The sequence below is a fragment of the Lepisosteus platostomus genome, chromosome 21, assembly GCF_059453375.1.
Source record: "Lepisosteus platostomus isolate fLepPlt1 chromosome 21, fLepPlt1.hap1, whole genome shotgun sequence".
Taxonomy (NCBI): Eukaryota; Metazoa; Chordata; class Actinopteri; order Semionotiformes; family Lepisosteidae; genus Lepisosteus; species Lepisosteus platostomus.
This window is the reverse complement of record NC_142631.1, coordinates 15,843,713-15,870,479: the sequence shown is the minus strand read 5'-3', so window position 1 is coordinate 15,870,479 and position 26,767 is coordinate 15,843,713. Positions and strand designations below refer to the sequence as shown.

General features: G+C 38.5%; 2 protein-coding genes and 1 long non-coding RNA gene across 14 annotated transcripts in view; 2 read left to right on the top strand and 1 right to left on the bottom strand.

Moving 5' to 3' along the window:
• Positions 1-7,116, top strand: part of adgrd2 (adhesion G protein-coupled receptor D2) — a 53,809-nt gene extending 46,693 nt beyond the window's left edge. For both annotated transcript variants that reach the window (XR_015928829.1, XM_088614744.1), the window contains 2 exons: positions 2,225-2,255; positions 5,551-7,116. Coding sequence is in view for 1 of the 2 variants with exons in the window: in XM_088614744.1 (XP_088470870.1) it covers positions 2,225-2,255; positions 5,551-5,558 (39 nt within the window). In the remaining variant the exon portion in view is untranslated. The remainder of the gene's footprint in view (positions 1-2,224; positions 2,256-5,550) is intronic.
• Positions 7,117-12,158: 5,042 nt separating this feature from the next.
• Positions 12,159-13,922, top strand: LOC148644093 (uncharacterized). 2 transcript variants are annotated; one of them, XR_015928827.1, is made up of 4 exons: positions 12,184-12,226; positions 12,750-12,796; positions 12,952-13,002; positions 13,643-13,922. It is a non-coding gene; the product is annotated as an uncharacterized LOC148644093 (long non-coding RNA). The 2 variants fall into 2 exon arrangements; XR_015928826.1 differs by having other exon boundaries at positions 12,159-12,796.
• Positions 13,923-14,639: 717 nt separating this feature from the next.
• Positions 14,640-26,767, bottom strand: part of LOC148644088 (nuclear receptor subfamily 5 group A member 2-like) — a 313,041-nt gene continuing 300,913 nt past the window's right edge. For 6 of the 10 annotated variants that reach the window (XR_015928937.1, XR_015928935.1, XR_015928936.1 and 3 more), the window contains 2 exons: positions 15,554-15,608; positions 14,640-14,883 (listed from right to left, as the gene is read on the bottom strand). Coding sequence is in view for 1 of the 10 variants with exons in the window: in XM_088615255.1 (XP_088471381.1) it covers positions 25,406-25,653 (248 nt within the window). In the remaining 9 variants the exon portion in view is untranslated. Of the gene's footprint in view, positions 14,884-15,553; positions 15,609-16,125; positions 25,654-26,767 lie in introns of those variants that run through there. The other 4 variants (XR_015928930.1, XR_015928932.1, XR_015928931.1 and 1 more) reach the window with 3 other exon arrangements.

The window sequence follows — 26,767 nt, the reverse complement described above, 5'->3', positions numbered from 1 at the left end:
CCATCTGAGGCCCCTCTTTGTGCTTAGGATGTTTTTAGAAGTGTTGATCATAGGCACTCACCCGAGTTCTTGTCATTCTACTCCACTGGAGTTCATAAAACCACTATCGCCCACAGGTGAATCCATTTCTTGTTGTTGAAAAGTGGCAGTTTTTAGTGGGGGCAGTAGGACGATCACAGAAATATAACTCACAGCTTGTCCCTCCATGGCAGGTTATCTTTATGAAGCTCAGTAGGCTGTTGGCATTTGTAAAGTAGGTTGAGCTCTTAAGAATAAAACACACAAACCCATATAATATACTGTGTAGTGGAGCACAATAATACTAACTGATTATTGACTACAATTACACAAAATTGCATCTCTACACACCTGACAAGCCACTATATCAGTTTTACAGATTTGCAGACAGAACTTTCATCATTGCTGATTTAAACACTTTGGAAAACCAATGAGGAATAGAATAATTCGGGGAAAATAAATGCATCCATCTGATTAGACTCTCTTTTGCTTAAATGTTTATTTTGTTTAGATCCCCTCAATGCAGTTGATATGATGTATTGAATAAAGCCATTGTGACAAATAATTTCAATAATAATAATTGAAATGTTTTTGTAAATCATTCTTCTGTTTTGAACGTTAGTGTGCCTGAAAGGTGGTGAAGACTTCTGGCAAAGAGTTACAGATTTGGTATTCGCTCAGAGGCTCTGACATGTTTCCTTTCCCTCATTGACATATTTGTTTATGTTTCTTTACATGAATATTTGTTGTTATGTTTGTTCCTGGCTAGCATTCAAAATTGCGAAACCTTCACCGTATTTAACGGCGGATGGCATTTCAAATATCTGGAAAACGCGAAATCCAAAGAAATTTTTGAACATGCTTTCTCCTCCTGCCCCCCCACACACCCCCACCCAAAAAACCTTGGACACTTTCCTTTAAAATGTAGTTTGTACTAGGTTCTCTAGCTGAAGTTCATGCTAGTAGGAGGAAATCTTTTACCACTTGTTTTTAACCCTTAATGAGTTCTTACTTTCCAACTGAAGTACTAAACAACTAAATCATTTTAACCAAGGTCTTACCAGCTTTGTAAGTTTAAGTAAGGCTAAATTTTCAAAGGCTGTGGGGAGTTTTCTTTTGGTGAGTGAGCTCCTGTATGTTTTTAAAACGTAGCTGAAGTTACAGAAAGAGCCGTTGAAAATTCTGGTTTGATCTGCTTAGCCAAAAAGCTGAAATGGGTGGATGATGAATTAGGAGGAATTTCAAGTGACCCTTCTCTTGGTGAAGATTGTGATACTCAATCTGGTTTTTATTACATCTCAAAGTGTAACCAAGCAGTTTGTGTATGACACAAGTAAGATCTGACACGTTGCCCAGGTCTGTAAAACTGCTTACATACAGTAAATAACCCACACTTTTAACCAACTGTGATGTTTTACAAATTAAAAGGGTCTTCATCTAGGCAAATGTAGGCAGCAATTATACTACAATAAAAGCCTCAGGAAATCAGTGTTCTCTCTAAAATCTTGACAGAGCTAGAAAGAAAAGATGTGAAAATCAGTTTTGAGGGAAATGAACAACTACATTTTACTGAAATGAACTTGTGTCTCTGTTTTGCATTGTTCTGTTTTACACAAGGTTTGTTGAAATAAACAAAGGTTATTATTATATTTATTTCTCAACATTATTATTGTTTTTTGTTGTTGTATATTGCCATACATTACCGTTTGTTGAGTATTTTATTCTTAACAATCCATTTACATGACTAGCAGAAGTATTTTACTCTTACAGTGTACAGTACATGACCAGTGCACGTTAAACATGACACGAGAGGGGTGTGATACATGACATTCATGATTTGATCACATGCATGTCTCTCTGTGAGTTACAGTAAAAGCATACAGTGTTAATTCAATAAACTGACCAAACATGCCTCCAACGAACGTATTTAGGCATTGAAACTCCTAAAGGAAAGAAAACTCAGGTCGATGTGGCAAGTGGTGTTTAAGAAACAGTAAGTGACTCTCTACCCGCCACCTAACCCCCATAAAGTGATCTCAAAGAGATTCAAACAAAACAAAAATATACAAGAAGACATACAAGAAATTTAGGATCAAGATTAAAGCGAAGGCTTACCGAGCTGGTATTTACCAATTGTGCTAAGATTAGATTCACCTGTCTTAACATTATATAAGGTATCAACTAATTTTATCCTTCCTTCATCTAGGGAGTTCAGCTGACAGCCTTCAAACCATCAGGTAAGAAATCTTTTCGCAATGAAATATATAAGAAATATACTGTATATGTTTATGAAAGTTTTCAATGATGTGTTCAGGGGTATTCAGTGGTACTATATTGAGAGCTGGGACATGAAATCACTATGGGCCAGAGAATATCTGATCTGGCAACATGACAACAGAGAGAATGGTAGAGTTTTTTGTTCACTATTGAACGCAGTATTGCTCCAGACAGATCTGATATAAACCATTGTTTATGGTGAAAAGTGTGCTGACTGTTATACTGTTCAGGACAATAAGTGGAAATGTGATGAGGAAGGCAGGAATCTTGATCACAAGAATGTTTGTTTCAAATTGAGAGACACCTCACTGCTTAGTTATACATTATAACACCCCACAGCAATCTCTCCAAAGGCTGATCAGGTCTGAGCGTCAACCATTTCGGAATGGTGTTAATGTTCACTGAGGTCATTCCTGATGATATTATCTTAATTTTGATAGTGTGTGTGCACTTCAGACTGGAAGATTGCCATGATTTTTCTATGTATTTTAAAAAATATTGTCTTTGATTTTGTTTGATATCCATGTTTAAAAATATTATCGTTCTTGTTTCTTTAGTACATGTCCTTATCCAGGGTAATTTACAATATTTGCAAAGTTTTACATTGAGAGCAAGAATACATCCATTAGACCCACATGTTGTCTTTTTGTGTATGGTTATATATAGTTTTTTTTAATGGAAGCAATTTTGAAAGCAAGGTTATGTCAATTCAATTCAAATTTGATCTTGTTCGTAATCATGCTGAGAGTCTTTGTGATTGGAAGCCACACTAATTAGTGAATATAATACATTCTAGCGAGCATCTTTTAATGTCAAGCAAGGCCTGCGAATCTTTAAATACATATTAATAACATTTTTGCTATTCAGCTGAGCTATGTTATTTCATAAAAAAATACTGTGATGTTTCTGTGAAAAGATAAGGTATATGAACATATTTCACATACTGTACACTTTATAAATAAAAAAAGAGCAGGCATCAGCATACTAGACTTCAAATTAACAAGAAACTGTAATAGCAGCTTTCTTCTTAGACAATTTGCTTGAGCATTCCTACCTAATTGAATAATTCAGTAACTTAAAAATGTTATTAGTTTTTGCTGACCCTGCGCTCTGACCCCAAGCTTCTCTCTCCCTGTGTGTCTCATGGAGAGCAAGCTGGGGCCTGCGAAAAGACAAATTCCTAATGCAAGAAAGTGTGTATGGCCAATAAAGTGATCTTATTGTAACAGCATAATCTTTATCTTGAACATAAAGGGCTGAAATGGGCAAACATCTAATGTTTCTTTCTTTGCAGCCGCCATTTTGTCCAAAAAGTTTGACTTTACACTTAAGTGTGAAAAATGAAAAATCAGTGGCACAGGTAGCGAGTCCTCCTGTGAAAAAGACAGGTTATCCCCGCTAAAAATAATGCAGTAAATAAACCGACTGGATTGTTTTTTTCTATGCCAAAGGGTTTTTCATTGGGTAGACGCTTTGTCAAGCCATCAAGCTCAGTTTTTTACAGTTTTTTCACCTTTTTTCTTTGTGGCTTATTAGACTTTTTATAGCACGTGCTGTTAAAATGGCTTGGCATGGCAAAAATGGCACCCGTGCTGTAGGTTACTGACCTGTGATGTAGCTCCAAATCCTGGAGATCAATAAATACATTGCTATCCCTGTCATGTAAAGAGCAACAATGTAATACAAATAAATCATTGGCAGTTGCTCCCGTCTATGGATAATTTCGAAGTCTGCAAAGGGAAGGATTTTAAAAGAGTGTGCATAATGAGAAGCATTAAAAATACGACATGTGATTCTTGGAACCAGTTGCATTTTTAATTCCTAATTATTATGAATTATTATAAGGGTTTTTTTAACCACAAAATGTTCACTTGTGGTGCAAATTTCTTCTATGGCATGTTCATAAAAATGGGGCAAAACTTTGCAAGGGGATTCAGACGGCTTACAATGACTGTTGAATGTGCTCAGAATTGTAGTGGTTTCATTCATGTGAAAAGACCAATTAATGGCTTTAGAGAGTCTCTTCACGCAAAAAATGTTGCACTCAGTCAGCACGCAGCGTTCCAAAACACCATGAAAAGCTTCATTTATTTATTGCCAGAAGGGCACATTCAGTCCTATTTTAGATCTTCCACTTAAGCACCTGCTCCCTGGCTAACAGTATTTTTCTTCCTCTGCACCAAACCTAGGAAAAGACCATTTTAAATAGAACATTATCCTTTCACGATTGCCTGGGGAGTCTATCACATACTGCCTAAGTGTTACCCTAAAAGGAAGCATGTTTTTTTTATGGTTTGGTGATATTTCTTTGGCTATGTGTGATGTAGCCATTGCTCCTTTAGAATATGCAGGGCTGTACACATTGCCTGTTATACAGTATATGCAGCTCAGGTTCAGTCAAGCTAAGAATTGGATGTTGAATTCAGGAATTCTACTAGTCATTGCTGTGTGCGGTTTGTGCTGCTGTGTAGGGGACCATCCCTTGCTTTGTGGCCACTTAAGTAGTTGATACACAGTTTGTGTCAAAGAGGGAGCAAGCATGAACAATGAAATTAGATCTATGGCTCATGAGCAAAATAAGAGTCTATAAAATAAGCACAACTGCTCAACATTTTGTCAGCATCACTATGCAGCATCACTATGTGTGATTTCCTGCACCAGGCTGGGCTGATAAATACCACTGTAGCAGGTAGTGACTCATTTCTGCTTCTTGTAATGTCAAGATGGTGAGTGTGCTTGTTTGGTTTAATATGGTTTAATGTAGTGGAGTTTCAAAACATTTGTTGATGCAGTGGTCCAACTCTAGTAGTTGTAAACAATTCAGGGATAACTGAAGCCCATCAAGAACATTGACTGGTGTTAAACAACAACATATAATGATATGGTCTGATTTTTTGTTTTAGATTTTTTTTCCTGTTGTTTTAAATGATATTTTAATGCATTCATTTGGCAATTAACACCAGTGCCTCTCCTCCACATGCACATCAAGGAAGCTCACTTATAAGAAACACTGAAATGACCATGAGCAGGTTTCCTTAAGTGGTACAGTACAGTTGTTGGGCTCTCCTGTAACTCAGTCAGGGATTCCTCAGCTTTCTACAAAATAAATGGCGTGCCAGGTAACTGTGAGGTTAGTGTTATCAATGGACAACACAATTGGAAACTGGTCCGCAATGCACTGCTTTTCTTTTCAAAAGAAAATCACTTTCAGTCATTAATGTGTGTTTTTGTTGTGTTGTTCGCTCATTTTCGTAGGTTGCTGAAGTCTAACTCACCCTGTCGAGAGAGACAGAGACATGGGCATTGCAGCAAGGTGCTGGAAAACTGCTCGAAGATCTTTACAACCTCAAAGGAGTGACAAATCCACATTACTGGCTGCAATCAGTGGACAATTTAGAATGCAGCTTGATGACTGGATTATGAAAAACAGAATCCAAACCTGTCTTTTCCAGGATCAATATTGTTCTTGTAATCCCTACAGTCATATTAACCCATAAACAGAAATAGCCAATGCAGTTGTTGCTGACATTGATAATATTTTCTGCAAGTCGTGAGTTTGCTGAAGTGAGAACTAATCATTGCATTAAATGAGCCCTAGATGTGCCAAAACTGAAAAAAAATTAAATGTCAGGTATGCACAAATGATGAGTAGACCAGCTTTCAGAATATTTACATGTATAATATTATGTGTTTTAAAATTCTGTTAATTTCTTCTTAACACATAAGTATTTTATGAGCCTTGTGCTTGGGGGAAATATCTAAGTGTTATACAAGTGAGCAGATAAATAAAGAAGAATGTTCTATACTAATATACTTTCCATTCAAATCTTCTGGTGATAAGCATGTAAAGATGTATCTGTACGTCTTCTCTACTGGAATGGCTAATTAAAATGATACCTTCAAGGTGAGGCAACAAAACAACCCTGATCTACCACGCTTTTATAAGTAAAACATCCATTGAGAAGTTTCATAATTGGAAAAAGTCATAAATAAATGCCATGGCATTTATTTCTTATCAAGCATGACTTTAAACACATTGAGCCTTTTATATGATTTTCATAATCTCTCATAAGGCTCAATCAAGATACAATTAGATAAGACTACAGGTAAGTTACAGTTATGTTATAGCTACCATAACATTTCAAAATCCTTTGAAAGACCAATAGGTCATAAAAATGAATCGAAAGTTAGATACAGTATGTTCTCTTACTCCAGGTTACTGAATAATAATGATTACCACCTGGCAAAAACCATCTACAGTATGTGCTGTTGATTTTACTATACATTAAATAGGACTCATACTTCACAAAGTTTCAATATTGTTTTTAGTTCAAATCTTCATCTTCCAATATTACCACAGATCTTTTTTGATAACAGTAGTCTCATTGACTTTTATTTAAAAACTTGTAAGTTTTGTGATTCAACTCTAACAAGCAAATCAGTAGACAATGAGAGCTGATTAAAACATTCCTGAGATTTTTTTGCATGTTTTAATTGGACAAAAGGCTGGATGCATTTGCACATACCTTGGATTAGTGGATTAATTCTCTGATGTAATTTCACTTGTTCAAAACCAATAGGCCTTTGCTAAAGTTATATGCAAAATGTTACCTTGTAGCACATTAGAAAAAAACATGTTTTTGTTTTGGGCAACATTTATGTCAACAACCTGGAATGCATTGTTGCTGAAATGTGAGGGAGTTTCTCAGATTTAATGTAAAAGTTGGAGGTAAATGTTTCATACAATTTCCTGATAACTTTCCCCTTGTTTGGAAGAAATAAGTGTTCAGAGTGTGTGCTGTAATAAACCATATAAACCAAGACTAAGTAGAAAATCTGTTTCCTGCTGAAGCCTAGCTAACTCTTAAGTCTTAGATCCCTTATTTGAGGTTAGTAGGGTAGCTTTTTACTTACTGTGCGATATTACTTGCTCTGGCACTGGTGTGAAGGCAGATATTGTATCACTAGGCAGACACCAAAATGTAAAGGATTTTTTCTGTAGGTTATCAGAAAATGTTCATTATTTTTCCTTGGGATGCTGCTTATTGCTAAGGGGTTATCCATCTACCTGCTTTATAGTTGCTTACATTTAGGTAGCGGTTTTCTGGACACTCCACTCACAGCGCTTTACAGGTAATGGGGACTCCCCTCCACCACCACCAGTATGCAGCCCCACCTGGATGATGCGATGGCAGCCATAGTGCACCAGTACACTCACCACACACCAGCTTGCAGTGAGGAGGAGAACAGAGTGATGAAGCCAGTTAAGAGATGGGGATTATTAGGAAGCCGTGACTGGCAAAGGCCAATGGGAAATGTGTTCAGGATGCTGGGGTAACACCCCTACCCTTTTAGAGAAATGCCCTGGGATTTTAAATGACCACAGAGTCAGGCCCTCGCTTTTACATCTCATCCAAAGGATGGAAACCTTATGTTATAGTGTCCCTCTGCTGGGGCATTAGGACCTACACAGACTGCAGGTTGAGCACCCCCTACTGGCCCCAGTAACACCACTTACAGCAGAAACCTTAGCTTTGGCAGGTCTCCCATCATGCTATTGACCAGGCTCACACCTGCTGAGCTTCAGGGGGTGTGCAGTATGAGATAACTGCTAGCAACACATTATGGAATACAGGGTTGTGGGGGAACTAGAGCCTATCCTAGCAAGCAATAGGTATAAGGCAGAATACACCATCAAGGGGGATGCCAGTCTCTCACAGGGCACACACAGCCATAAATACACTAGGACTGATTTTCTCAGCCAAAGTAACCAGCTGAGGTGACCTTGGGATGATGGAGAAAAGCCCCTGTGGTGACAGGGAAGCATACAAACAGCAGGCCAGCAATAGGTAGGTGGAGGATGTTAGTTTTCAGTCAGTCATTCAGGAATTTAGAAAACATGGAGAATAAGAAATAGTGTTCAAATGTGCTACTGGAGAATGAGTAAACACATAGTAGAATGTTCATGGGGGGGGGGGGGGGGAGAAGAGAGAATATTTGTTGATTTTTTTGGCAACAGAAAATGTAAAGGTGTTGATGCAGTTCAAGCACAATTAAGCATGCGTTGTGTAAAAATAGTTTTAAAGAGAAAGGTTTTTCCAGAGAAAGAGTTCACATTTTCACATGCCTCCTTTTATTTTTCTAAATCTGTATTTTATGAAAACAACTCCAAATACAGTGTATATACACACAAAATAGTTTACTCCAGAACCTGAACTCTCCAAGTGAAGAGTTTGATAGTAAGGACAGAATTCATAGAAGTTAATTGCTGTATACAAAGAAACTTCCAGCAACACCTTGTTGTTACAATATCATGGCCAAAGACTTGACTGATGGTCAAAGGATCACCATACAAACCATGCATCTTTGTTCCACATTACAGATGCAGTGTTGAGGATGTCCCATTCCTGCTGTAGAGCTTCAGTTGTCCATCTCTAATTTTACCACATGATCAACAGGGCTCTTTGTTTGTTTTGGCTCAGGGGAACAGCATACCGGTCTGTTGAAAGGAAAGAAGTTATATGACCAAGTCCTGGCTCATTGGTCATCATCTCAGAATGACAGTTCAATACCAAACATCCTTACACAGGCCAGTCACACTCTGGACTCCCAAACTTGGGAAATAGGAGCTCCTCAACTTCCACACCTGTCCAGTGGAGATACTACTGTGGAAGCTCACTTTAACACAAAGGACTGTGGTCCTAGACTGAAGCTTTTATCCAGAGCACCTTCAGTTCCTACCCAAACTTTCCCCAATAGTAGAACCAAGTACAGCAGTGTCCTACCTGGGATTTCAGTGTAGGGATCTCTCCTCCCTGAGCAGCAGTGTCAAGCTGGGTTTCTGGATCCAGAAAAGCTGTAGACCAGGAAGAGTCCAGTTTTCTTCTGAGCCTACAGGTCTAGTCCCTCAGAATGGGACTCTTTGGAATCGAATCTTCACCCCCCACCAGTGTGCAGCTAAGACATGCCCTGTACAATTTCATCATTTAAGATGGATCAATGCAGTTTTCAGCCCATTTCATAGACTATACCACCTCAGATCCACACAGAAAAGCATCCAGTTAACCTTCACCTAAAGAGGGTCTTTAAGAGACACCAAGCAATTTGGACAACCTGGGCTTGTTCTTGCATGCAACACCCTGAACAGCCACTTTCAGCATCACTGACTAGGGGTCTGCAATGGCACTTTACCCCTCAACTTCAGCTCAACCCAGTGTAACTTACCCATGAGCTATCACACATACTCAGCACATGTAGCACTCCCTACTGTGCATTTCCAAACCACAGCACAGCTTGTCAAGCTCCACAGATTGAGCTGGCTTCAGTAACACTGTTCTGGTTGAATTTTCCAAGCCATTGATATCGCACTCCTCACCAACCACTTCTCAGTATTATAGACCCACAGGACCATTAACAACACAGCTCACCACAAATAATTCTCCTGTTCCTCTCCAACTCAAAGCACAATCTAAATGTCTTCCTTCCAGGCTTCACTTTTATAAGCCTCCATTAATTACAGGGGTTTGGCTAATTCCATGGGAACCAATCCCAAAACCCCTAAAATTCCCACGTGGAATGCCCAGGTGTGTCTGTCTCAATAACGCACACCTGCTTCCAAATCCCTGCCTGCTCAGAGGCCATCTTGGCTCAAAGAAACATCACAGTCTGGGCTTGAGCCAAAATGCAAGCATCCTACAGAAGACTTCTAGGGACTCTGCGACATTGCTTTCATAAATGTTTCAAGTGTGTTCTTTCTAAAATTGTCAGCATAGCTCAGTCCATTTCAGAAATAGATTAAGAGCAGAAGATAATGATTTGAATATGGTTATTGCTTTATGCTTATATAGATTTGTGACTTTAACTATTAAATAATTTTAGCTCCCAATAATATTTCTCTTCCTATGTCAGAACACTTGTCAATGCCTGCTATGATTGGAATGATGTTCTCAAATGTATCACAAAGGGAAAAGTGCTGCAGACCCTATATAAAAACATGCTTTGCTAATAGAGCCCTCTGTATTTGAAACATAATAACAACAATTGATTAGATTAAAATTAATTAGTTGAATGAATGAATTAAGATCAATTAGTTAATTAGAAGCAATTGAGGCATAAATTTGAGACAGAATTTGTCTTCATCTATTTGATGCTTTTTATTGGCTGATCATTTCTGAACTTTTCCTGTTGAACAGCCTCCTTCCATTTTGACTGATAATTGCCCTGGTGGTTTGGTAAGTAGGCATTTAAATAATAATAGTAATAATAATAATAATAATAATAATAATAAAAATAATAATTGCTTACACTTATATAATGCTTTTCTGGACACTCCACTCAAAGCACTTTACAGGTAATGAGGACTCCCCTCCACCACCACCAATGTGCAGCATCCACCTGGATGAATAAATAATAAATTAGTTCAGGTGGGTAGCTGACGAAACGTTGTTTTTTCTTTCTTCTCTTTTCAGAGAGATAGGAATAAACCTATTACTTGTTCATTTAAATAAACTAGCAGGGTGAATTTTCGAATCATCAGTGGAGTCTGAAATAAATTTTATTTGTTTACGGTTTTGGTTTTTCCTTGTGTACTCGAGCAACCCCATTACTTATGAGTATTCATTTTCATCCCTTAATTTCTGTAAATCCTCTCTTCCCATAAAAAAAAAATGTTTTTGGGAACATCATCATTTCCTCATGGCCTCCCCTTCCTAGGCACAACCTGCTATAAGTTCACTGGTCTTACTGCTTCAACCATTTTGAAAAATCCACAGAAGAGAAATAGACCATGAACACCTTCCTCCAAAATGGTCACATATCCCCTCTGAGAAGGGCCAGGAACCATACAGGAGACGTATTGTAAGTGTAATCCCTGCCAGAGGAGCATTTACAATAAACTAACACAGAGGTGTGAAGACATATACAGTAATCCTCATTTTCTCTGAGATTCAATTGATTGTTTATGGCACATATGTTGTTACTCAGGTCCACTCAGATGAGCTCAGGTCTGTCTCCCTGCAGCTTGCTTTAGATTGCCAAAGCTCATTCCTTGTAATCCAGATCCATCTGGATACTGCATTTGCTTGCATTACTTGCTTACTGACCTTGGTCGCCAACTTTTTCTTTGCTGCTTGTTTGACACCAAGCAGCTCCAGGCCTCTCCAAGGTGACTGTCCTGCAAAACTTAGTTAGGTAATTACTGCGGTTAACCATTTTAAAAAAATAGGATGCTGTTATACAGTGAACTACTTTGACATGAACCAAGGGAAATGTGAAAGGGTTCCATGGGGAAGTGTATTTAAAAGTTCTTTACACCAAGAGTTGTGGAAGAATGGCACAGGCCATTCAGGCCAGCCATTATGTTGAAACCAACAGCCTTTCTTTCGGCTGCATAAGATTATCGAATCAAACTGATACCAGAGCTACATGGCTCAAATACTGTCCTCTCATTTGAACTTTTTCATGTTTATGTAACATTTTAAAAGAACGCATCAGCTGCATGATTAATAAGAAGTACATAGGTAGTAAATTGACTGTATATTAACCATTTTACAGATGAGAAATCTGACTTGGTGCAGCATTAAGATAAGTCAGGTTATAGAACTGTAAATGTCCTGCAAAGATCTTTAAACCCCACAGCTCGCCTTCATATTTCTAAATTCTTTAATTCACATTCCCATGGATCTCAGATGCTAATTAGAATTAAATGTAGTGTGATTAATACATTTATTAATAAAAAATAAAACATTTTGAAACTTGTTACTCATGGGGGCTTCTGAAAACACGCTGGATTTCTTCCGCAAGTTTTCAGGCGGAGCCAAGAAAAAAACTACGTGCACAGTCAGTCTGTGACCACGCCCACTCGGGTGACATCAGTGACAGGCCACGCCCCGCGCACCTGTCCGCCAGGTTCAGCGGGGGAGAAGGGAGCTGGGTGAGTTTGTTCCGCGTCTTTTAATGATTATTTTTTATTTTTCCATTATTTGAATGTAGATAAAATTGTACGCATGTAATTATGAAGTATAAACCTCGCACGATAAAGGGGTAAAACTCGTATTTTCGTTGGCATTTTGTAATAAAAGTATTTTCTTTTCCAACGCTTCTCTTATGGTTAACAAGCCACCTGTGTTTCACAGACAACATGTGTTTTCTTCTTACATGGAAGAAGAGCTCTGTTGTGGCCGTAAAGACACTGCAGTATTGGTGAAATAAAAACGTCGCCTTCCGAATGTTTCTTTATCTTCATCTTTCTTTATTAAAAACTGCGTGAGTTGTGTTCACAAAATCAAAATGTATCCAGACCGACACCTAGAATTGTAAAGTTTGTTCATGATTTTCCAGACTATGTTGTGCGGTTGTGTTCTTATATTCGTGGTAAAAAAACCCCGCTTCTAATAGTTTTTAGTCTAAATGGTCTTCAAATTCTAAATTCTGCTGTTTTTGTGTTTCCACTTTAGTGTTTTCGAGCAGGACATGATTCACACTAAGTAATGGGAGTCTAAACGTAAGTATAAACGTTTTATTCATTTCTTTACACGTATTTTACTGAAATATATTCTGCACTATCTGCCCTGGACAAAACGCCGTTCGCTACTAAGAAACCTTGGTTTAAATTATCTTTAAATGGTCGTATAAATACATGTTTTCTTGTGTTTCCAGTTTGGTGTCTTCGGGCAGGATATGCTTGGCTCAGTTGCTGAAATTAAACATGTAAGTATAAACGTTTTTATTCTTTTCCACGGATCCTATTGAGGTACACTATATCTGTACCTGCCGAAAAGTGTTGTTGGAAAACACGATGCACCTTGTCAAAAGAAAACTCAAACTATGTGTGATACTAGATTTCTCCAGGGCAGAAATGGTTTTGACCCGACAACACTGTAGGCCTGCTGGTTAAAGAAAGCAATTTTCTGCTAAAACTGCGATCACTTCAGCTTTTTGATGCGCGTAAAGCAGGTTCATAAGAAACCGTTTTGGTTCATGATTAAAACAACGGAGCTTAGAAAGATTTGAAAGAAGTGAGTTTCATGAAAAGTACTTTAATGAAATGAAAATCGTAAAAAAAACTCATTCGAATGTGGTCGTTTCCATCTAATCGATACACTGTAGCGGTATAGTGCCCTCGGTGTTCACGCTTTGAATTTAAAGCTTTAAATGTATCTACTTCAATACCCGGTTGAACAGGAACATTTTCTGTTACACCAGGCTAATCGCTTTATTTCAACTGTAAATCTTTTTAAACAGTTTCATCTTCTGAACGTGTCCGTCAATACTCGAACTAGCTAGCTGGGATCATTTTGAGATCCTGTTACAGAAAGCACAGCTCAGACTGATTTCTGTTGTTTTGCAGGAAATGCACCGAAGTTCCAGTCTTCATGCTGATCGCTGCTCGACAGAAGCCTTGGAGAAACAGTAACGTGCTGTATGTTTCTGTTTTTGCCGTGTAGTTGCATGCAGATCTTTCCGTACTCTGTTGACTTGTAACAGCATTAACGTTAGTGTATCCGTGCTTTGACACTTTGTAATTGAAATGCATGTTAATTTCCACATCGAAGCTTGTGCATCCGACGTATTGTAATGTTTTGTTTTGTATGCAATTTTCGCTCAATAAATTGTTTTTTGAACCTTGATTTTGTTCTTTCATTTCTTGTACAGAGTTCTGTACCCCCTTGGCCCTGAAAAACCCCGATGGTGGTGAGTTTTTTGGCGGAGAGATTTTGTTAACAGTTTGTGGCCGCAAGGGGACACCCTATCGCTTTTTGACTTGAAAAGGTCAAAGGCTACCCCCTTTTTAAGCGTGTCCAGATTTTCCCGCCAAAAAACTTAGTATCTGGGGTCTTTTTCGGGGTGTGGTAGCAATCAAGCCGAGCCTCGCCCACCCCCCCTCATTGGAGAGGGGTAGGCGGGGGCTGGCTGATTGACCGCAGCTCTAGCCAAGCCCACTCGCTCCCGGCAGGAGAGGATGGCAGGTTGGTGGTGGCTTTGGTCCCTGCAGAGAGGCAGGTCTCCTGGGGTGTGGACTTAGAAAGCTGTCAGTTGCAAGCTGTGACTGATAGGCTGAGTCCGCCCTGGGTACCTTGTCTCTCTCAGGTCCAGGCCATCTCCAGCCTCCCTTCCCCTCTAGCTGGGAGTGAGGGGGCTTGGCTAGAGCTATCCTCAGTTCTCCTCCCCCCAGGGCTAGACCCCCGCTCCCTGCTAGGGACCCTTTCCCCCCCCAGAGACTATCTAAAAAGGCGGGCGTCTTCGCACTTTTAGGTACACGTGCGATAGGGTGTCCCCTTGCGGTGCGTGGCGCACACTGCGAGACAACCCTTCGCACCTTCAAAAATACACGACAATGCAGACAATGAAATCAAGAGTTTTTATTGCAGAATTCACAGCACATACAATAGCAGCAGTCAACAGAAAACATGCAGGTCAAGAATAAAATACAGCACTGAATCGGGACATTACAGATCAAGCCATTGGGATCAAAAATCAAATGTCAGGAAAAGCACACATTGTCGAAAAGAACTTTCCAACGCACGACGAGTTGCTGGAGTGGAGCTGGAAAGGAGATCGTCGGAGCGCTGAGGATCAGGAGCCGCAGAACTGAAGATAAAAGAAAAAGGATCATGTGAAAAAGAGATCGGATTTGCAGAATCGATTCACTTGACGTTCTGAAATCTATTAACTTTTCAAACAAGCTGCCTAAATAAAGAAATATACAAACACGATCAAATTCAATAAAGCAATAGGTAATTCCATTAGAAATCGCAGATACATCCCAGTCAAACTACTCCAATATTTAGAAAATAAGTTCAGCCAAATAGAAATTCAATTCTACTTATAAATGAATGAATAAATAAACTTGGAAAGTACCACTTACAGCATCTATAACATTCGTTTTAACTCCCCGCTTTGTTACAATTTGTTAGTATTACGCATTTTTACTCAATGGATTTTATCAATAAAAGACCCTTTAAAAACCAGCGCTTCAGAGTTTCCACTTTCTATTTAACAATAACTTCCCGCTTTGAAAACTTGTTACAATTTGTTAGTATTATACATTTTTACCCAATAGATTCAATAAACAAAAGAACCATTAAACATCAGCGACTTAAGAGTTTCCACTTTCTATTTAACAAAAGCACAACGGAACGAAAATCAGTTATATAGTCAGTATAAACCCGTTCTGGTGTTAAAATGTTGGAAAATACGTTTGTCTTAACAGACTTACACAAAGATAAATAGTATAGCGGAAAGTAGGAATATAACTTACCAGGAAAAAACACCTTTTCATAACTGGAGGCCCGTTCTTGGAATCCTTTTGTCACCTGGAGAAATAAAAACATTACGAATGAGTAAATTTCATCTTTACAATATTTAAGAATTCCGGAGCGTAGAGCGTTAGTATAGCCCGAACCCGAAAGGCGAGAGATTACACAGCTTCTGACTTTATAAAGCAAATGTTTGAAGACAAACTACAGCCTTTTTCGTTGAATAAAACCAACTTAGATATGCAACATCTTTAAAAAACACACTTTAATGAAAGATATAAGTATAATAACTACTTATCGTCTGAGAGCTAGCTAAATAGCGTTTCGTTATACCATATACCTGTATATGAGAATAATGACAATAAACTTGAACTTGAACTAATGCAGACTTTAAAAACTTCGAGAGCACGCCGAAAAGGACAGGACACTAACTTCGGCGTCCTAAAACACAAATTAAACCGAAACAAATGCAAATAAAATTAGCAACAACAATACATTCTTGTCTAGCTTTCCTCCAAGTAAGATTTGATTTTTTTGCACTTAAAATAAGAAAAATAGAAACAAAACGCAAACGCACCTCACGCCGCAGAAACTCTCCCCGCCGCCATCTTGCCGGGCGCACCTGTGGAACAGGTGGACGGGGCGTGTCCGCTGAGGAAGGTCACTCTGGAGGCGGGCTCGGCTCCTGAATGACAGCTGTGGATTCTGTTACAAGGGCTCAACACTCACCACACCGAAGATAAATAGAAACTGTAACTCACCAAATCATGCATAAAGTATATAACGGCTAAGGAGTTGCAGACAGCCTAATACAGCGACATTCCCTTGCGAGACTGTTCGCCAGACTCGTTTAGCTTGCGGCCGGTTGATCGTATCAAGAGAAATGTGCTGGAGAGAGACTCCTGTCGCTCCTAGTGAGGACTGCACCTCTCTCTCACTGCTAGTGCCACACCTGTCCTGCAGGTGTCTCAGTGGTATAAGGGGCTGCTTTTTAGAATTGAATGAAGAACTATTCATTAATTAATGTCTTAAACCCCCCATTTTTCCCAGTTTTGGAGAGCCCCGAAAATGGAGCCCCCCAAAACGGCCGGCGTGGTAGAGAACAGCCCCTTCCACAAACTCACCCCGACAGCGTGAGAGCTTCACCCGGGGCTTAGATCTCAGACTGACGGGGAGGCTCGGGGCTCGTCTTCGATTCACGACACTCACGGGGAGTCGAGGTGCTTTTCTGAACTTTAGAAGTGTCCGATGGTTCAGCCCGCGGAGCCACCAGACCGGCCACGCAAAACACCAGGCGTGTCCATCTCTTATCCTGACTAAACTGCTGTTTGCTCGCTTTTCAACCATTAAAGCTACTGAGACGCCTTTGTTATGCGCTTTTCTAGCTTTTTTTGCGACTGGACATGACTTGTTTATCTTTTCGAATGAGAGTGAAAAAGTATTAAAACTTGCAGTGGACTTGGAGAAGCCTGTATGCTACAGTATGTGTCAAACGTGAAGTCTGAGATATGAAAAGTTTAGTGTTTTCTTTTTTTAAAAACAAAATGTCTGAAATGATTCTAAAGACAGCTTTTTAATAATAAACCTACATGACCGATTAAATCAATCTAAATAAATTAAAAGGGCAGAATATCCCTTTAGTTCCTTTGTATTAGTAGGTATCACGACATGATTTACTTACTTTCATGAGCGTTTCACAAGGTTACATCGGACAAAATATACAGTATACTGTACAAATCAAAAGCAATGCCTGCAAATAGAATGTGAATCGGTGTATGCATAGAAAACAGCATAGTGATAAAGATGAAATAACTCGTTTTGCAATCAATGGAGTATCACATCGCTCCTTAGAAAAGCTATTATTTCATATTCCAATCTATAAAATTAGAAAGTTACTGTAGTCAAGTGCAAAGAGTGCTGCAAATCAACATTCATAATGTTTATGAATATCAGACAACTGGCAATTAACTAGTGCAAGCGGCGTGCAACAGGTATTTAGGTATTAGTAATAACTCATAACTGTCATCTCTAAGAGAGATACTCAATATTGTGTTATACAGTGTTGGGGAACCACTGTCAATGAGTGACGTACTGTACAGTAATCACAAGTGAGATTGACTATCAGACACTAACAGTATAATTCTTAGCGCTTGAACCAAACTTAAAAGACGGGAATTCTGAAACACTGTTTCTGGCGCAAGGTTGACGCTAATTTCTAACCTTTTACTATTCATGATTTGAATCCCTGGGGATGAATAAAGCATTTTGAATTCAATTGAATTGAAAACAAATCGTAAACGTTCGATTGAAATTTCAATAAGGTTACTTCATCAATACAATACAAAGACTTGGATGATGACCTTTCTTTAAAAATGTTCTATTATTTTATATGAAAATAAAATTATTTCCAAATATTTCCAAGGTCTGCATGTGTGAGGCAGTAAGTTTCCAATGTTGTTTTGCAGAAGTGTTTTGAATTACGTAGGTCTATTTAGTACATAGTGCCCCCTTAAAAAATCCTGATTCTTTTTCACGTTTCCGAATTTAGTTTGCATAAAATACACTGTACAGTAATGGTCTTGTCATACAGGAAGTTGCCAATTCCAGTGGCTACAAAGACGGGTCGAATCTTTAAACGTCCCTTGATTTGCATACTTAAAATAGACGGGGCTAAATCCGCAACACCTGTGATTACGGTATGATATTGGAGACAAACTTAAGTGTTTCCGTTCACATAAACGCACAGAAAATACTGCTATTAACTGCAAAATCATCCACCGCAACCCACCGGGGAAAACAGAGAAACAAAATTGCAAATATTCTTACCTTCCCATCCGGTAACACAGTGCTTTGAACTCTTTCCAGAGGGGGTTACTAGCGGTCAACGTCGTCGGTCATTTTCATTTCAGTTGAAATGGCAATGCTTATTGTAGCCTGAAGGCACAGTGACAGTATCACTGACACTCAGCTTCAGATCATGCGTGTGATTCTGGACGGGAGTTCCTGAGATCTCTCAATGTCCACGTTTCCTCCAGGTGTTGGAGTTTTCTCTTACAGTATCTCTCAGTGACATGATGTCTAGTTAATTGTCTCTCCATTGTCCCCCATCTGCTTGTCCATGTCCTGCCCTCTGTCTCCACTGTCTCCTTGTGTTTGTCCTCTGCTGGACAGGTTTCTGGTCCAACTTAGTTTAGTCTCCACTAACACACTTTACTTCCACAAAATGTTACTATCAGATTAATAATAATAATAATACATCGTTTAATTAATTGCATTTATTGATTTTAAACTATTACAACAAAATACAGCAGAAACAAATTTGTTAGAAGCTGACAAAACAGTCAGAAGGAAAATAACAGAAAACGAAGTTAATAGTCAACACCGTTTATGTTACATAGTAGGCGCTGGCAGGAAATGAAACCTTTTTGCCGTGGGATTAAATGCTCTTTTCCGTCACCTGCAGGAGATGGCTTCTTTAAAGTAGGACATTAAAAATCACAGGCTGGTGAAGCTCTGAAGGTGAAATAGTGCAGAGAACTTTGAACAGATGAGGAAATGCAGGTGTTGGCCAGTGCACAACCATGCCAGTATGTTGTTCGTCTTTGTCCTGGACTACATGGGGTGTAAGGGATAGATCAAAGCAAAATACAGGTATGCATTTTTATTGAGCCTTTTAGGAGGACACAGATCACTATATATATATTCTTTTTACATTATAAATATTCTGTACATAAATAGATGCATCCTTGGAGTGAGTCTATCAGAAGGAGTGTAAACTAGCATAACACTTGACACTCTAAGGTTTAGAATAGTTTAAGGCAGGTTCAGATTGTCTTTAATAATCAAACAATACCCACCACAGAGGGTATAAACACAGATTAACATTTCGATAGCAGGGCAGCCAAACTGCATGTTCAGTGTTTCAATACCGCTATACGAGGCAATTATGGAGACTGACAACATTGCCAATCATCCTCTGGAAATGATGTACAAAAGGTCAAAGATTAGCAAAGCAACTCGAAGATTCATGATAGTGAATGCAGACCAAGCAAAGTGGCACAGTAACAAAGACATGACTCTCTCTTTAAAGGGGACCGAGAATCTCGAACAAAGGGAAAGTGGCTGTCAATGTAAATGGGTTTTCTTTCAAAAATGCAGCAGATGTCACAATGAAAGCTATTAGGGAAGTTTGCAAAGCCCAAGCATTATATGACTTAAGCAATCCAGGTCACATTCACCACCAATATCAGGTGATGAACTGATGCTACCCACCTAACCCATTTGTGCCAGATCAGTCAAGCACAACTAACAAAAATCATAATTGTATTAGGCCTCAACATTAAACTGATTGTTTGGCCAAAGCAAAAACACTGTTAACTACATATTTACTGACAGTGAGTCAACTCTTGCCAGGTTTCATGGCCTAAAATGTTTAGGACTGATTATGGCAATGGTACTTTTTAAAAAAGCAGAACAAAATACGTTTATGAGTATGATTACACTACAGACGAAAAACAAATGGCAGGATTAGTACATTTTAGAAGGTATCCTAAAATTAAAAACAAAAACAATTTAATAATTTTTATCTGACTTAGATTCTTGTTTTGGGAACATTTTCTTGTGACTCAGTTCACTCAAAGTGCTGTACTTTTAACCACCTCCAAATTACGTTATGCCTTTATTCTGTCCTTCACATTTAAACCTGTACTATTTTCAGGGATTATATCTAAAACATATTCAAGGTTTTGGGCAATATAGTTAATTTTCTGTCCAATCATTGGATTATCCTAGGTAAGTCTACACTTGTGCTATCAGACCTAAACTCATGCTTAAACATTGAGAAGCACAGGACTAGAATGGAACTTTTCAAACAGTTGCATGTGACTGTGGTTCTACTGCATAATACAACTAAAAAGTGAAATAAACTTTTCAAAGAATGTGGAATATGTTTGATTACAGATTTCCCTTTACACCAGACTGTGCTGTTAAACTGCTACAGAAAGTCTATCTATGTTAGAAGTTCTGCAGATTGTCTTAGCCATGTTTCAAATCAGCAACCAAAACAGTATTTTAAACTTCAAGTAAAGTGTTGATAAAATGTGTATAATACTATCCATCAGTCCATTTTCTGTTTATGCCATACAAGGTCACAGGGGAGCTGACACCTGTCTCACTAAGCAACAGGCACAAGGCAGGATACACCCTGGACGGGACGCCAGTCCATCACAGAGTACATAGAGACAGACGCGCAGACTCACATCAGAGCCAATTTTGCCAGAAGCAAATTAATTAACTCACCAGTATGTTTTTGGATTACTGGAGAAAACCGAAACACCCAGAATTAACTAAACTGAAAATGAGGAAAACATACAAACTCCACACAGATAGCTCACCAGCAGTTGAACTCTGGAACCAGCACTGCAAGGCAGCAATGCTAAGCACTGCATCAGCATTATATACTACCGCTTAAATAATATTTTGTTGTTCACATGAGTGACTGCACTTTTCAAGTTAGGGAACTTAGCAGAGTTTAGAGATTTAATGCATTACACTTTGCTGTTATGTACTACCATGATGTGTTTGCTGAGAGAGCCAGATTTCGTGATGGTAAGTTATTTAGAATAAATATGTGAAAAGTAGTACAAATGTGCACATCCATTATATTCTACCTTCACACTAACAAGGTGATGGGCATAAAAAATGTTACACAGGATAGAACAGCTTTGAGGAACATGTCTATGCAAATACAGCTTAGCTATGCTCTGTACATTTTTACATATACATTACACCATACAAAAAGTCACATGGGGCTTACTGTTAAATATTTTTGCATATAAATTCTGCCGAGTCTTGTTTAAAAGAGGGATAAAGTGTAGATTTCATGTAATTAAAAGTAACTCATATTTAGACTTTGATAGATTAATTTAGAATATGTTTTTCGTTTAACTTAATAAGACAAAAATTGAAGTGATAAAATGAATTACAGACATCCCAAGCTCCTCATGAATCAAAGATTGAACCTACACATATTTGTTGTTCCTTTTTAAAAGCAAAACTCAAAAATAAGAAGCTCAGACATTTCAGTTTAAAAATCAAAACGCCTCCTGAGTTGTGTTTTTTTTAAAACATTTCCAGGCTTTTTCAACATCAGCCCTCAGAATCCTTAATAAATATAACCATGTTGGTTGTTTTTTACACAATGGCGACAAAGCAATAAGCCCCATCCCTAGCTATATTAAGATATCTTTTAATTCATTCAAAATTATATAGTTAATTGCTGTCTTTCCCTCCAGGGTACAACTGTACTTCATTGCTTTTCACAATAAAATACTAAATACAGTTGCATAGCCTTCTCAGAACACTTACAGCCTTTAGAATGCTCGATCTTTCAATCCCTTTCCAGAAAAACAGTATATCAAACACTCAGTGTGATCTCTTTTCATATCTTCTAACTTAATGACGTTTTTCATTTTATAGACTATTTTATTATGTTTGTGTGCACATCCTTAGATGCCACCCTGTTTTTGAGTCCAGTGGGCAAAACAGGCATCTGGGTAAGTATCACACTGCAATGTCTGGGATTTTTTCTTTCAGCTTTCATCACAGTACAACAGTACACCTCCACAGACTTTTTACAGCACTCGCACTTACCATCAACTTGCATTAACTATACTTAGGCACACCAATTGAAATGTCTGAGGAGATGTCTTTTTTTGAGTTGAATCGATTAATGTTTCAGATTCTGAGAATGAAAAACTCTGAGAAATTGTATGCTACTGTACTTTTGTAGCACTTAAAAATGAAGACGCCGCATTACTCTTTTCTTCACACAACAGCACATATGGGATTTGAATGTATTTCTGAACCTTTTTTAACATAGCCAAGGTAATGTTTTGTTGTTCAAATATTAATAGTATCATGTGCCCAGAGGAGTTTTTAATGCTTGGAAAATGATTTGCAGCAAAAAATAAAAGAGTAATCACTGAATTTGAGGAGGCTATACCACCACACTCACACAAAAGCAAAGCAGTGTTTTTTAGGAAGGGAATGTGGTCGAATTGTTTAAGCACGTGGTGTAATTAATGTGCTTTCTTGCTTTCAAAAGCCAGACAAACCTTGAGAAGCTTCAGCTTCACTTCTGCAATGAATGTTAAGACAACATAATAATCAAACAGACTTATCCGTTAACCAGATAGCATTGGATTACCAATGCACATGTGAAAGAGGCAATCGAAACACAGAAATTATACTGTCGTTACCTCAGGGCTGGCAGTCAGTGCATGGCACTGAGGTTGCTGTGGGTGAGAAGGAGTAGATTAGAGTGGGAGAGTGGCACAGGGCTCAGTATACTATAGTGACTTCACCCCCTTGTCGAAACTAGACAGTGTAAAACTCTGCTTCAACAGAGGACCGATCTGTTTTGGTTTTTTTGCAGTGGTGGAAGTTATCTGCTTCACAGAGAGTGGGACTTCACACGCTCAGAGCCCATGAGAAACCAGGATCAAATCCTGTGAACTGCACTTTTTACAGTTGCTCCATGCATTTATTTGTTTGAACCTAACAAACAACCACAAAACTCCAACTGGCTTTGCCCTGTCCGTATTATTTTCCAGATATACAGTAACCAAGACTTTGAGGCATACAACCAGGAAACACGGCTGATAAAAATCTAAAAAAGGAAAAAATATATCACACACCACTCCTACACCTCCTACGGCTTTATCACTACATTTTATTCTACAATGCATGCATCAAACATGGCTTCCATTTGATCATTCTTTCTTTCTTTAACCCTGAAATAAAATCAGATGACACTGCTTCAGGTGCAAAGCAAAGCAGTCACTACTTAACCTGGGTGAAATGCGAATGCTCAGCCACTGCTTCAGGTTCTAAACAAGTGAAACTTGCTGCTCTGCACCCACGCCTTTCCATAGTCCGTATGCAGAAGAATGAGGTGTTTCTGTACTTAACTCACAGCAAACGACTGTCAGTTAATACTTTGTGTAACCTGATGATCAGTCCTTGCACTTGGAAGGCTGGGAAAAATACGAAGAGGTCACTGCATCGCTGCTTTGGACTATAATACCCAAAACAACAAATGCAATATGTTGGGTAGGGCGAATTCTTTATGGTTTTGGCTTTAATAAAAAAAAGGAGCTCTTTTATTTTCCTTCCCCTACCACAATTCTTTGTGTGAGCAGATCAGCTGAACATAGAATAAAATCTAATATTTCTATACATGGATTATTATCTGGTTATGAATAAGATTTCAATTTCTTGCACAAAAAAAAGGCTATCCAAATGCAAAGATGGTTAATGCCTTATGCCGAGGGAACACTGCGGGATTTCTACTGTGGAAGGCATTTTACATGACTCTTTTTGTTGAAATCTGAAAATCTCCGGGGAACAGATTTCTGTAAATCATTTTAAATAAAAGATCTTTCATTCTGGCTAATAAAGGGAGAATAGAAGGGCCGATGTGTATTCAAATCCTTTCCTTGATTTCCCCAAGACCTCTCTCTGCTCTGAGGTCTTCAGTGACAAATCTCAAGGTATATGCTTATTATGACTGTACACAATAGGGGTCCTATTGTCTACATCATCTGTTACAAGACTTTACAGTTGCTCTTAGTGCCTTCACAGTAGAGTTATCAATTCTCGTTTGTCTTTAAAGTGTGAGTCCTCTCTCCTACACTTACTTTTCTTTCTGAAGAATTGAACTAAGGATTATTGCCAAAGGGAACTTCCTCTCCCTCTCCCATGTCAGTTTTTGATAGCCAGCAATATCTTTATTTCCCTCTCAGTCTTTAACCTTTACTGCGCCATTAACGGGAGAAAGGATACCATCTAGGTCTTGCACAGAGTTTTGAACAAGTAATTAGCAATGGCTTGTAACATTAAAGTTGAAATCAGCGTTTTTATCAATAATATCTTTCTCTTTTATGGTTTTATTTTTGTCTTGTTCTTTTTGCACTACCAGAAATATTGACCTTAAGTTGCACATTTAGATATTTTAAAATTTTCAGGAGAATTTAAAAGCTGAATATACCAAAGCTTATTCTTTTAAAAGCACCAAAGTTCAGCAATAATTTAGCTCTGAGTTTAGCTCTGACAGGAACTGAACCAACACTCACACGTTCTGCGGGTGCAAGGACAAACAATTCTTTGGTGACTTCAGCAAGGTCAATCAGTATTTGACCCTTGAAAAACGTAACTCTTGAGTTCTGCAGGCACTCTACAGTAAAAATAGCAATGGGTTTGGTACTGAGTTCAAGAAAAATCATTGCTTTGCCTCAAAAGAAAAATGTTTTGCAAAAGAAATGTATTCATAGGTCTGAGATAAAATGGATTTGTACGAAAAAGACAGTAGGGATTAGTGATTAGAAGTGACTAGTGATTCAGGTTTAGAAAGTAAAACAGAATATGTGTGTGTTCAGTTAATTGGAGAGATATATTTTGCCTAAGGGTGTTTAATTTTAGGCAAAGATGGTATTTGGTATGGGGTTTGATTGTGACTAAGCCACTTTTGAATCTTTTCACTGTCATGAAAACATTTGCAACACTTTCTTATTTACCAGGAAGCTGTTCAACATATAGTAATATCTCTGGTTTAAGTGAGCTGGTCAAAACTTTTTCACAATTCTTTTCAAACAATGAGGATCACCTTTTCCTTTAGCGGGGGCGGGGAAGCTTTGAAAATCCCACCCATAAATATTTAATAAAAAACAGTCCAGTCCTCCTCAACACTTCTCCAAACCTCACTTTCCAATCCTTTGTGGTCTTCTGCTGTCTCGCCGTCAACAGGGAGTTCTGAGAATGTCTGCATCCACTTCAAGCAGCTAGACAGGTGTGTCTCAGGCTCTTTTGGCATGAAGCATCTCTATAAGCAGGTTGTTAAAAGGCACATCACCACTTAGATGCTTGTAATACAGGTACTCCTCAGCCTGTAAACTCAGAGAGCGGATCTCTGGTAATCTCAAGAGCAGCTGTCCAAACTTGTCCATGAACTGTGGGTAATTACACATGGTATACTCCAGGAGAGCAGCATTGACTTGCTCTTGGACACTCTCTACTAAGTGATGGTTCTCCAGAAGCTTCACATCTAGAAGAGTGAGAGATTACTAGATTAAAATCAGGGGAAAAAAACTCATGCCCGATAAATTGCTAATTGACAGATCGGTTTTGAACCCACACGCCTCAGAAAAACAAAACCGATTCACAGTTCCTATCATCGTCACTGTTTGTTAAAACGATTTTCTTGCAACTCTAACCTAATCATTAGCTAGAAACATAAAAATCAAACCAGATATTGAAACACATTCCATAACCTGCCTAAATTAGGCTTGAATTCAAATTTTATAGATTGGTTAAAGGCAGATCTTGGCAACTATTGTTATGAGTCCATATCCACGTGTTTTTTATATCTGTATAATAAAGGGAAAGTATGAAAGAATGAACAGTGGAATAATGGTCTAAAAAGTGAAATATCAAGTTGCATGGGCATTATGGTTACCACAATGCAGACTCAAATTCGCAAACTGGATAGTGCATATATTTTACCCAACATCAAGCTCACTTCAGCTGTGTGAGAAAACACCATTATCACTGTCAAAATTGCATGAAAAATGAAATATCATTGTTTCTCGGAAATTGTATTTTTCAGTGCAGAGCTTTCTGTTGCTCACTGACTTTCCTTTACCTTTATCAATAAATCTGTCATGGAAAATTAAACTCAGTATGTTACAACTATTGGCAGGAACATCTCCTGATGTAATTGTGATGCACAATCGAATGCTAACATTAAACAAAGCTCCCTTGCACGTTTGCAAGTTGAAGTTCCTAGTGTTCACTGCTGCATCAATGGAGATGAGATGAGTGGGAGAGATCCACTTTGATCATGCTGTGGTGATCTATGTTGGATGACTTGGTCTACTAACAAGCCATCACAAAATGACCCATTCAACAGTTCCAGGACCAGATTTACAAACGAATCCTTGCCAGTACAGCAACAGACGTCCTCTAATTAGTGGGTAGTATCATCACTCAAAGACTTCTGAATTGCTTGTAATACACACTATTGGGGACTTTTCAGCAAAATACAATTAAAAGGTGGAAAAGAACGCATTTAAGGTAATGCTCTTGTTCTAGATGGAATCAGGCTGTTCATTAGCAAAAGGTTTAATGAAAATGCACTTTTTCAACACACTCATAACAGT